At 48.3% G+C, this 13070-nt stretch overlaps 1 protein-coding gene across 1 annotated transcript in view; it reads left to right on the top strand.

Annotated features, from left to right (window-relative positions):
• The first annotated feature begins 848 nt into the window (after window positions 1–848).
• PRKCH (protein kinase C eta) overlaps window positions 849–13070 on the top strand; it is a 113649-nt gene continuing 101427 nt past the window's right edge. Inside the window, exon 1 of the mRNA XM_054634500.2 lies at window positions 849–1465. Coding sequence (XP_054490475.1) covers window positions 1106–1465 — 360 coding nt within the window. The 5' untranslated portion in view covers window positions 849–1105. The remainder of the gene's footprint in view (window positions 1466–13070) is intronic.

Raw genomic sequence — 13070 nt, 5'->3', positions numbered from 1 at the left:
TTGGACTTCTAGAAGAAGAAAACAACGTGGAGAAGGGGGCAAGCGAGGAAAGGGGATGGGAGAAAACAGAGGCGGTCTGCTAGGGAATGTGAAAGATGGCAGAGCTGAGGTGAGAGGAGTGGTCTGGAAAAGAAAAGAAAATAAAAAAAGAAAGAAATACATTAAAAAAAGGCTACCAGCTGTCAGCCAGTCTTGGCACCATCCAGCTGCGGTGGGGTCACTCAGAGGACCGCATCTTAGGGAGTGCAACCTCATTCAGATGATGCCGGCTGAACAATGCCACCGGGAAGGCAGGATTTCATTGTTCCCTACCCAGCTCACACCGCTCTGCTGTGAAATCTGCAAAGCAATTACAACTAATTAAATTCCGACTTTATTAAGTGCGATCAAACCCCCGAAGACAATCCACCCTAGAACCAAGCCTGCACGCCGAGTGCCAGGCACGTTAATCACCCGCAATTAACCCCCGAACACATCCTGGTGTTCTCCGCGCACGTTCTCCCGGCGGAGCGATGCGGGGAGGCGCCGCTGCCCGGGGCGAGGTGCGGGGGCAGCGCTGCTGCTGCTCCGGCTCCGGGCCGCTCCCGTCCGGGCCGCCGGTTCGAGCGGCGGGCGCAGCCCCAGCCCTTCCCGGGAGGGGCTGAACGGGGAGCACCGGAGGGTCGGAGCCCCTCGGGGGTGTCCCGGAGCTCGCCGCCGGGGCTGTGTCCTCTCTCGGGGCACGGCAGGGGCTGCTCCTCGCTGCGGGCCGCACCTGGGCGGCAGCGGCGGGCCGGGCTCCCCGCCCGTCTCCGCCCTCACGGCGCGGCCCCGCGCTCCTCCCCGCCCGCCGCCGCCGCCGCCCCACGCCCAGGTGTCCCCGAGCCGGATCGCGCCGCTCCCCCGCGGCAGGAGCAGCCCGGGCCGGGCGGCGGGGGCGGGCGGGGCGGCTCCGGAGCCCCGGCAGGGGCAGGGCCCGGGGGCGGGCGCGGTGCCGCCGCCCGGCCCCCTGAGGAGGCGCGGCGGGGCTGCGGCGGGCCGGGCCGGCAGGAGAGGCTGGTGCCTCGCCCGGCGGGAGCGGGCTCTGGCTCTCCTCCCGGCTCCCGGGCGCCCCGGGGGCGCGGCCATGTCCGGAGCCATGAAGTTCAGCGGGTACCTGAAGGTGCGGATCGGGGAGGCGGTGGGGCTGCAGCCCACCCGCTGGTCCCTCCGGCACTCGCTCTTCCGCAAGGGATACCAGCTCCTGGATCCCTATGTCACCGTCAGCGTGGACCAGGTGCGCGTGGGGCAGACCAGCACCAAGCAGAAGACCAACAAACCCACCTACAACGAGGAGTTCTCGGCCACGGTCACCGACGGCCATCAGATCGAGCTCTCCGTCTTCCACGACACCCCCATCGGCTACGATGACTTCGTGGCCAACTGCACCTTGCACTTCCAGGACCTGCTGCGCTCCGCCGCCCCCAGCGACACCTTCGAGGGCTGGGTGAGTACCCGTCCGGAGGAGAAGCCGGGAGGGCTCTCTGGGCATGCATGGAGGGCACTCGCGGAGCCGGGGCTTGTCCTTGCATGCCTGTGCCGCAGACACGCAGCCCGGTGTGTGTCTGCAGGTACACAGGTGTGTTCCTTCACGCATCTCTTTGTGTCCCTCTGCTTCGCATTTGCTGTTCCTCGGGGACCCTGAAGACCCTCAGCTGTTGTGGCTTGAGGGTGAGGACGCTGTAGTCTCCCCTGTGAAGTCTCTCCTCATGTTTGTAAATGAACGGAGACAAGACCTGTAATACGTAACTTGTAAACGACACTAGCAAATTCGCACAAAGGTGTTCCTCCCTCCTTTTGCTCAGCACACAGAGGCGCACTTGGAGACTCGGATACCTGGCTTGGATGTATTTCTGCCCAGCTCTACACATGCTTGCACAATAGTTTGATGTGTGCATGCGGATTTCTTTGACTTCTTAGCAGAATGGCAGGACTAGTCTTGTGTCTGTTATGTACACCGCTGCTCTGGGTCAGTGCAGTTTCACTCTGAGCTAATTCTAGGTTATTTTCAGGTAAATGTCACTTGTATGCAGCCCAGAGAACCTCATTTATGGATTAGTTCTGATGGTGACAGAAACAGTACAGTCTCTAAGGCTGTACGTTTGCTTCCAGTCTTGTAAAGGAGGACGAGGTTACTGCATTGATCCAGACAGTTTGCTGGTAAGAGTTAGTTTAATAAAAAAAGGCATTTATTCTGAGTAGAGAAGGTGCAGAAGAGCTGAGAATGTTCAAGGCTGTGATGGGTATAAACTTTTTGAGGCTGAGGAGTTCAGGATATGCGGTCAGATAACCACCACAATAAAACCAGATGTTGAGGCTGACAGTGTAGAGAACAGATAAACATCTTGATCCTATCACTGGGGAGAATGCTGGGACTTTCTGCTCTCTGTGGCTGAGGTGTGATGCTGCACCTTTGGAGCGATAACAGACAATGATTAATTCATGTATATTGGGGCCATTTAGTTAGATATCTTGTGGATAGGTGTGAGGTTTGTGCACTGGAGGTGTTCTCTCTCAGACGGTCCCTGATGCAGTTTTTGGGTCAGACAGAAAGGTCCCAGCAATTCTCCAGTGGCTTAGCTGAGGTGCTGCTCCTGACAGCCCAGCCTGAGCTGAGGGCATGAGCTTTGCCTGGTGGATGCATGCTCAGCTTCCCAGGCTACCTGTGCCCCTGGAAAGTATCTGCTCAGCTCCTGGGATTTGTGCTAGGCCAGGTTCAAATACAGAACAGACCCCCATGGGCAAGGCAGAGGAGTGAGCTTGGGATAGAGCTATGTGTTTTTGAGGGTTTCCTTGATGTTTGAGTTGCTGGGGATGTTTGCTATTGAGAGAGGCTCAGTCCTACAAGGAGGCTGGAGTCCTGGTCACACTGGAGCTGGTGGCATGTGGGCTGACATGTGCTGCTCTGCTGCAAAGGTGGTGGCCTTATTTACATTACTAAAATACCTGTCATAATGTTGCTGCTGGTGTGGATGCACGTACATTTCTTTCATTTAGTCCATCCTGCAGTGCTGATTTTTAGGGCAAATGCAGACTGTGGCCTGAAATGTTCATCTGAGGTGAGGGAAAAGTTTCTAATCCTTGCAGGATAGCCATGTGTTTTATGAACTCCTGTACCTGTGAGCTGATGGGTGCAATGGGGTGGGAAATCAGTGAATTCTTTTAACTAGATTGATGTAAACTGGTTTTATATCTGGGCATGTAGACAGAGGTTAAGAGCTGCTGCTCTCCCTTTAAATGAATGTCTGAAACTTACAGCTGGGGTGGATTTAGAGGGGAATGAGCAAATGTGTGCCTTCTGTTGCCTTTCTCTCTCCCCTCCCTTCTGATTTGCTTTGTTAGCATCTCGCATAGCGTGCAGCCTGGATCACATGATGACAGGGAACAGCATCTTGCCCTGATAATTTAATATGTCTTGATAAATTCAGCAAGGCTGTCACGGGAGTTTGTGTAATCAGAAGGAGAGGAAATGCTGGTTTGTACCAACCCAAGGTCTACGAGCTGCTGGCACAATGCAAAACACCACAAGGAAATGTACATTATTTGAAACACCTCCACTCCAAAATCTTTCATTTCTGTCCTTTTTTCATCCACAAAATAAAAGCACAGGTAGGCAACTAAGGAGTGAATCGGGTGAGAGGAAAATTGATGAATCTTCCCAAGTTTAACCTGGCTTCTGCTTACTTGGCTGTGCACAATTTTTCATTTTGATTTGAAATAGAGCTTTTATGTTCACTTTTCAGAGACAGGTAAAACAGTATTTTGGTGAAATCCAAGTGATTAATAACAGGCAAACAGGGCAGTTGGCTGCTGTCAGCTCTCAGGCTCATGCTGCTCTGTTTATAAACATGGATTTTCTCCTGCTGGGAAAAAAAAAAAGAAAAAAGTGATTAGTTGTAACATTGGTCAGCACCTTTTGTGAGAACTGTTGGAAGTTTCAGAGAGAGGCAAGGAGGAGCAGTTGGTGTGTAAGAGTTGGTGCTTCCCAGATGACTTGCAGGTACATCACTGCAATTATGACCTGAACACTTATGCAGATGAGTAAGTGTATGGACATGAGCTGTCTCATCAGTAATGCTTATACACCTGAGTCATCCCACTGGGTGCTGGGGCAGTGTTCTCTGTTCATGGTTTGCTTTAAAATTCATGTTTCAGAGACTTCAAAACTGACCCTTTTCCTTCCAACCATTTGGGCTGTTTTCCAAAGTCTTTCTAGTAAACACATTAGCATGGTCCGGATATCTTCTAATTTGTGAGTTTGTTGTTACACACATTTGACTAATTTTCCACAGATCAAATTTGCAAGAGCTTATTGACTTCAAGATCCTTCTTGCTGTTTCCCCTTTCTTATATTAACTTGTCAGGTTTCAGCAGAGTAGTTTTTACCAGCATTGCCAATTAAATGCCATTGTGCTTTCAGCGTGCTGTGCGGCAGCCACAGCTGAGCACCATCTCCCCAGTGCCATGTTCTGGCTCTGGTAGGCATTGCCTGTGTGGGTGTGAGGTTGTGCAAACCTGAATGGTTGCATTTTACCCAGGTGTGCATGACCAGGTGCAGGGAGGGAGCTGAGCTGCCTGCGCTCTGGAGCTGTTTCCTGGGATTTACATTGGGGTTGAAACTTGCCTCTTGAAAGCATTTAATTTTGCACTAGCCTCTGCTAGAATCTTTTTACTTCACATATGCACCTTTGAAAGGTATTATCTCCTCTTTGACTGTCTCTGAGTGCAGTATAGGATGCTGTCATATATCAGTGAAACAAATGGAGTACTCAGTGTAGCTGAAATGGGAGATGTTTACAATACCTGAGTTTTATGTAGTAGCTGAAGTAATTTTTAACCTTGGGGAAAGACTCTTTACAGATACTGAATAGCATTGTTACAAGGGAATTACTTATTCACAATTGTAAAAATTATTAGTCCCTGGGCAGAGATGCCATAATTTGTAAGACTTTAACAAGGAATAGACGTTTAAACTTTGAAGTAGCAAATCATGAGAGTACACAGAAGGAAATCACATAACAGATGGGCTATAAGATTAGTGAGCCAGTCACAACTTTCTGATGAATTTGTTGCTCGTGTGCAGGAAGAGATTAAGGCAATTCTTGTGAGTTCCTTCACTTCAGCTCTATCCTTCCCTTTTTTTTTTTCTTAAGGCAGAAATAATTGTGTTTTACCCATGTTTACATACAATTGTATTTGTTGAATGTGAAGTTCAAGAGTTAAAAGATAAGTCACCTTCTCTCCAGAGCATCATGGCCATGAGAGAGAGGCAGGGTGATGCAGGTCAATATAATATGTTTGCTGCTTCTTTTGGCTCCTGCTTGACTGCAGAGTTCTTCAGGTGGGCAAAAGTTGCTTCAGGAGGCCAAAATACTTTATAGCTCTTGACAGAGGATTTTGTGGTGCAGTATTTTGTGTCTGTCCAATTGCAGAGATTAATTAAGCTTGTAGAGATGGAATAAGTGGTGTCTCCATCCACAGGGCAGGAGCAGGCTGGGGTGAAGTCCATTTGACTTCTGTTTCCATGCACGTGACAGTGATGTACAAAGTGAAGATCTCTGATCTGTGTGAAGGTCACACTGCATATTAATTAGGCTTGAGTAAAATGAGCTCCTTCCCTAACTTTTTGGAAGCCTTGTTTCTGTAATTGTTATTACTGATATGCAGTTACTATGTTGAATAGGACTCGTGGAGAGAAACACCCACTGCAGAAGGTAAGGTAGGTCTGAAAGCTACTGGAATTTGAGCTTTTCTTTCTTTGCTTTGGCATAAATTTGTCCTTTGGCCCTATGAACAGATCCCCTCAAAATGCCAAGAGAGACCTATGCACCACAACTACCTGAGAGTGCCCTGCAGCCTAAAACAAAGGCTGTGATAACTAAGGGGAAAATTGTTGCTATTTGTCAGGTGTTTAATAGTCTGTGGGGGTGTGATGCTAAAAACAGTTGTTCTGATGGAGGCAGATGAGACAGCTGACTGTCACAAAGAGCTGCACATGTCCTGCCCTGTTTCAGCATCAGAAGTGGAGCTGTTTGGAGTCCTGTTTCTTGCTCCTCCCCAATAAAAGGCCTGGCTGGCAGCTGTGAGAATCCTTGGAGAACATGGAGACTTTGCTTGAGAGTGTGAAGATTTGACACAAGCATGAGAAGAGCCAGTTTCCAGTGGTTGGGGCCAGTAGGGGGGTGTGGGACTGGAGATCACGTCCTGGCTTTGAACTGAGTGCAGCAAGATGTGGGTTTGGCTATCAAGGTTTTCTGGGGGGGCAGTGAAATGACAGTATTCCTGTCCCCTTCAAAGGTGCTGTCACTGCATTCTTTGGTGGCTGTGGCTGAGGGGGGAGGGAATTCTGTGTCTGGGGCAGAGCCAGAATTCCAGGAGTGCAGGACAAGGCAGGACAGAGTCCAGGCAATCAGGTGCTGCAGTGACCTGGAGGGAAATGGTCACATGGGTGATGGGCACCCTTTGGGTACTCCTGCCACCAAGAGCAGTGGCAGTCACCTCGAGGTGACTGGAATGATGTGCTGGAGTACTGGATCCATCCCTGGGACCCCCAGTAAAAGAGGAACATGGACTTTTTGGAGGGAGTCCAGAGGAGGCCATGAAGATGCTCAAAGGGCTGGAGCAGCTCTGCTGTGAGGACAGGCTGAGAGAGTTGGTGTTTTTCAGCTTGGAGAAGGCAAAAGGGAAACCTTACAGCACCTTCCAGTGCCTAAAGGGGCTAAAATAGAGCTGGGGAAGGATTTTTGACAAAGGCATGGAGAGACAGCAAAAGAACAATGGCTTTAAACTGACAGAGGAGAGATTTAGATTGGATGTAAGGAAGAAGTTTTTTTACAATGAGGGTGGCAGAGGTTGCCCAGAAAAGCTGTGGATGCCCCATCCTGGGCAGAGTTCAAGACCAGGCTGGATTTGGCTTGGAGCAACCTGGTCTGGTGGAAGGTGCATGTGGCAGATGTGGTGCACACATGCATGGTGTGGAATGAGTTGGTCTTTAAGGTCCCTTCTGTTCTGTGGTTCCATCAAGCCCTTGTTGATGTGGTTGGCTGGAGTGGGGGGCTGACTTTGATGCCGGGGTACCTTTACATTCCTGCTGATGGTGTTGCTGCTGAACCAGTTGAAAGCCCTGGTTGGAGGGAGAAGAGGCAGCCAAGGGCTGATGCCCACATTGCCTTTGGTCATGTTAGAAGCTCGTGAGAAGGTGTTTGCAGACCTGCACCCGCAGCCCTGGGGGTGCTTTTTGCAGAGAGGCTGTGAGGAGGAGGAGGGGGCAGCAGGGTGACCACAGCACCAGTGAGCTCCGTCCCCAGCCCTGCGCCCTGCTGGCCCCACCTCACCCTGTTGGTGGTTTATATTTAGCTTTTTCCACAGGTCTTTTAGTAAAGCACATTTCACCCAGACTGTCAGAGGCTTTTTGTTTGGAGTATTTTCTGAGTAATGATTTGGTTTCTGGCCATTTTGAGCTTATAGGCAATAAACTCTGCAGAATGGATCGTCAAGGGGACCATTTGAGCTATTGAAATGCCATTAGAAAGTCTACTGATTTACAGGGTAATTCAATATGAAAAACATATCCCTTACTGAAGTGAATAAGACTCCCACCCTTTCTTCACAAACTATCAAGGCTCCTTTGATGTTTTAGGCTTTAGCTATTGTGCTTTGCTAATACAGCCAGGAAATTGGGGGCCTTGTGTGTAACCATGGAGAAAAAGATGAACAGCAGAGTTGCCACATGAAATGAGTTACTGGCAGCTTTTATAAGGATTCTGGATCAGCCATTGCACCTTCTTGCCTCCCAGATTTCATCCTATTTAAGCATGCAGTTAAGACATGTCAGACCATGCTGCAAATTTAATTTCTTCTGGAGACAATGAGCAATCTTTGCTCTGACTGCTTGCTCCACACCTGTGCTATTTGTAGGGCTGTGCTGGACCCGGGCTGGAGTTGTGGATAACTAACCTGGTGCTGTGTCCTGGTGGAAATCACCACGTGGCTGTTCCTCTCCCAAGCCATGCCTTTCTGCTGGCTGCTTGTGAGGGAAAGCCCTGCTTTATAATAATGATATCAAAGATAAATGTGTATCTGGAACAAAGAGCATCCAGAAGCGTCCCATTAACATTGCTAAGCCACTTAGAGTAAACCAGACAAGCAGCTGTATTTCTGCAATGCCAATGATATTTTTGTATGCTTTGATATCATGAGATGTTCTCATCACTTAGGGAGGTCAATTGCTGAGGAAACCATCCTGCTTTAATTTAGGAGCCAGTACCACGAGCAGATGTGAGCCAGCTTTTGTCGCGTTTGAGCAATGCTGCGTGGGAACAAGCATCTCCCTCAGCAACTCCTGTGCTCTTGATACTCAGTGTCTGTGCTGGGCCCAAGGTGATGGAAAAAATTGCTTTTTCACTGCCCCTACAGGACCTTTTGTGCCCTTGTTGTGCTAGACCATGTAATCAATGCCCAGATCTATCCCTCAGGCTGCCGGAGCAGTCTGACCGGCTGATGGCCCCGCTCCCTGCGCTGCTCTGTCCGTGGGCTCCTCCAATGTGGGGCAGGCTGCAGGAAGAAGAGTTGTTCTGGTAACTGCCAGGGTTCTTTTTGGCTGGTCTTCCTTGTGAGACCCACTGCATCTCCAGAAAGCCTCGTGCTCTCCAGCCCACCAGTGCTCTGTGTGCTGATGGAGAGATGCAGCCCTCAAGACAGCGATGAGGTGCCTGTGACCTGTGTGACAAATGGATGTCACACCCTGGGCTGGCTCCTCTGAGTGCCACATTGCAAAGCAATTAAGCCCATCCTGGGGAAGATGCTGTCCTGGGCTGCAAAGCCACAGGGCTTTTGGGAAGTCAGGTCTGGGATAAGATTTTCACTTGCTGGCTGGACCTCAGTGGCTCTGGATGGGAATTTCTGTGCTCCATCATGTGGTGTGGAGCTGCCCTTTGGGTCAGCACAGCTCACACAAAACTGAAGCCCAGCTGCTGAGACTGTGCTTACCCAGGAGCTTTGCCAGTACAAAAAAATGTTGGCAGGGGAAGAAGGAGGGAGGGAGGTAGGAATCTGTGAGATGGCATTACATAAAGGGTTTTTCTTGGTGTTCACCTGCCCAGTTTCGTAAGTTTTGAGTTTTGTGAGTGAGTTGGTTGTATTTGTATCAGTGATACAGTGGCAGCTCTCCAGACTCCTTCCAGGTGGGATCTCCTTTCTGTGGAACAGGCAGGAGATGAAGTATTGGTGCAGAAACACAAGCTGGGCAGCTTTGGTAGCTGACTTCAGTTTGTGAAATGGGAGATAGAATAAATAATCTATTTTTTTAACCAACATGCAAATACTATTTAGGCCTTAGTGGAATTTCTCTCTTATTTTTATTTTTTTACTTTTTATTGCAGTACAGATATTTCTGTCAAAATGGGAAGAGGAGGAAAATGCATCCATGCAGGACACGTTTCTAAATGTGTGATTTGCTGTATGAGTGTTGCATGTCTGCTGTGTGTTTAAAAAAAGATCAGTACAATCATTTGCAGTATGAAATCACTTAACAGATCAGTAGAGCCCAGTAACCTCTCAAAATGAGGCAGTAAAGGACAGGATGTGAGAAATAGGCTGTGGGTCTCTACTGTCCCAGGACTTTACATCTCATAGTAAGAATCACAGTGACAGATTGTCTGATAATGTGCATCCAGGGGCTGAGGAGAGGTTTGAGCTGGTACCTCCATATCTGACACTGTGGTGTTTTTCCTGCCTTTCTCTCATATATTCTATGTTAACCATTCTCAGAGACAGGATTTTGACTTGCCAGCTGGTTTCATTTGGTGTGAAAAAGCAGCTCACACCTCTCTAACACCACCTCTGTTTTCTAGCTCTCTCTCACACTCTGGTCTGCTCTGTGGTTTTTGTTTTGCCTTTGCTTGTTTCTTTTTTTTTTTAATTCCTTGCCATCAGTCTGCATTTTAGCATAGCATGGTCTTTTGCATGTTTTTTCATGAGTACATTTAATTTTACTCTGTCGTGTAAGCAAGACATCCCTTGGAAATTAAATTCTTCATGTACATCTCCACTTGCTAAATTTAGTATCTTAAACCTTCTATGATAGCAGTGGTTTAGGGAACCTAAACCTTAGTTTTGGAATCCTTTTGTCATTTTTGGATAGAAAAATGCTTGCCATCCTTCACAGCCTTATAGATGCTGTCGTGGGTTCAAGCAGGACCAGTGGTGCTGGGTGCTGTGGGTGTGAGTCAGAAGGAGAAGTGCACAGTCAGAGGGATCATTTAGGGTTGTGGCAGCTCTCTGGAACTGGCTGGGTCCACAGTCAGGATGGGAAATAGGATGACAGTTTAACTATGACAGTAAAAGTCAGCATGGGATGTCTGTGCTCCAAAGTGCTTTTATCTGACAAAATAGTTGCAAATCAATGCTGCCTCTGATAGCATTGGAACTGGCTCGTCACAATGTGTGACTTAGTTCCTAGAGGGATTCTCTCCACCTAGACTGGTCAGTGTGCTCATGCCATGCTAAATGTATTCAGTTCTGGGCTTTGCTCCTTCAGAATAACAAAGGTTGTTTAAATCAGGAATGACTAATGCAAGACTAGCTTGTCCTGTTTGAATTCCTGCTTTGTCCTGCATTTGCTTTCTTGGTAAACAAGGACATATAGCTTCTTGGCCTTTTCTCCAGGGCTGAAGAGCAGAGGAGAAATAGAGTTCCAAGTAGTGAAATTTGGGATTGATTTACTGCATGTTTTCTTCCATCTCATATCCTTCAATTCTTTTAAATTCTACATGCTTTACATGTTATCCTTCCCTCACATATAAAGTGCCACATACATGAAGCTCTCCATACCTCACTTCTTTCTGGCATCAGTTTTTAATGACATTAATGTGAAAGTTGCCTCCTTCCTTTCTCACTTGTTTTCTAAAACTTTGCCTGTGTCTTCTGTGAGATTCCAGCAGAACAGGAGCCTGGTGTTTGCTTCTGCTGTTGTTTGTGAGGTTCACTTCAGCAGATTCCCCATGGCTTCAGTGGAATTACACTGCCAGCTTTGCACTGGCTGACTGGGAGAACACCTGGACACGTTTCCTTCCCCCTTCTTGCATGCAACAAGAGTTGATAATGATGGCTGGGTTGTACATTATTTATTGGGCACAGTGAGTGCCCATAGTGCTCTGAGGAAGGGGAAGGAACTGGCTTCCATCAATGAGTTTATTATCTAGGTCATTCACAGACTGAGGCATCTCACATTAATGTATTCAATGAAAATTTATTCTCTGAGGCAGTTTGCTCAGGAGCCTGGAGGAAGATATAACCATGTGAGGAAATATTCCTGTGCAGTCCAAATCCATGGTGGGATTTCTTGTCAAAGCTGCTCATTGGAACACACTGCTACTGCAAAAGCTACAGAGCTTTGTGTAGGATGAGCTTCCATCTCCTAATAGGGCTTGGTGGGAGTATTGCTGCTGATAATCAGTTTTCTACATGGAGGCCTATGCTTATCACTTCATTACCTGTTTACTCTGTGAAAAGTCCAGCTTTAGGTACTTCCCAGGAACTGCTCACCAGACTGGTTTGTATGGGAGGGCAATTTACTGGAGATGGTTGAAAATGACCCTGCAACCAGTTTTCTTTTATAGAAGTTTGTCCCTTGTTTCTGCAAGGGACTCCTGATGTGGCAGCCAAGAAGAAATGCTGGTTTATTTAGCCTTCTTTAATGTGATGGGATGTAACTATGGTTATTTAGTAGCTACTCTGCAAGAAACTAAGCTGTTCTCAGCTTAGAGTGGAGCAGAACTGGGTGGAAAAGATAAGTCATCTTCCTATCAAAAACTGCCCCTGTTACAATAATCCTATCAATACCTAATGATAGTAACTCATTTTGACCAGGCTTTCAGACAATTAGCTTGAGTATCATCTAGCCTGTCTTGCCAACAGGGATGATGTTTTCACCCCGTTTCCTTCATTCTAGAAAGGAACATGTTCTGCTTTCCTCTTGCTGAAAGGTTTATCAAAACCTAGATCTTCAAAATTCATGCTCATGTCCGAGAAAGGAGCAAAGTCTAGAGCTGTTCTCATGAACCCAGACAGTGAGGCTTTATTCTTTCCCTTTGAGGGACAAAAAGGGTATGATGTAGGCAAAGTAAATGGTAAAGGAATAGATAAAAGTTTCTTTGGCACGTTTGCACTTTAGGTTGAGGCCGATTTCTCCAGCTCTACCTAAAGTACAGTGGAATCCCTCCCCATATTTACTCTTAAGGAGCTGTCTCTGCAGGCCAGGACTCCCTGTGTCCACATCCTTAGGGCTTGTCATCCTCTGGGAGTGCCAGTGTTGAACTGAAGGGCAGACCCCTGGATTCTGGAGGATCAGGAATAAAGCATCAAAAATCCAGGCTATGCTGCACATCCTCCATAGTGTTTTTGAGCCCCTTGGAGACAAAACATGTTCATGTGCTAGTATAACCCTTTCCATCTGGGCTAATATAATACTTAGGAAGTCCTCCAGTGTAGGAATGAGTTTTGTGTTTAAATGTGATGGAGCACTTTTTCAGCAGCCCTGTGACCTGTGGGCTCTGGCAGTTTGTCCAGGGCAGATCCAGGAGGGCACCCAGCGGGTTTTTGCCCTCCTCTGCTCCATGGGCAGTCACTGTGCAGCAGGAGTGGTGGAGAGCTTCCTGCTTGAGTCTCTGCTTCTCTCCTACCCCATTTCACAGCTGAGCTTGCTAAAGAAACCATCAGTCAGGCGCCAGGCCACTCAGTGTGGGGGGCTGTTGGCTGTGGTTTTGGAGTCGTGCGAAAGCGCCCGTCCCTTGTGCTGCCTCTGCACAGGAGCGGTGGCGGCCGGAAGAAGAGGCGGGAGCAGAATTTTGGGGCAGCTGGGGCCCTTAATCTGCTTTTGGTCAAAGCTTGATGCCAGCATGGCTTTTCCCTGTATTTTGTATCTACCAAAAGCCTTGGTTAGTGATTTATCAGTTCACAGAATCACAGAATGGTTTGGGTTGTAAGGGACCATGGCAGGGACACCTTCCACCAGACCAGGTTGCTCCAAGCCACTTCCAGCCTGGTCTGGAGCA

This window comes from Agelaius phoeniceus, chromosome 6 (assembly GCF_051311805.1).
Source record: "Agelaius phoeniceus isolate bAgePho1 chromosome 6, bAgePho1.hap1, whole genome shotgun sequence".
NCBI classification, from domain to species: Eukaryota; Metazoa; Chordata; class Aves; order Passeriformes; family Icteridae; genus Agelaius; species Agelaius phoeniceus.
The sequence above is the reverse complement of the archived record's forward strand: the minus strand, read 5'-3'. Positions and strand labels throughout refer to the sequence as shown.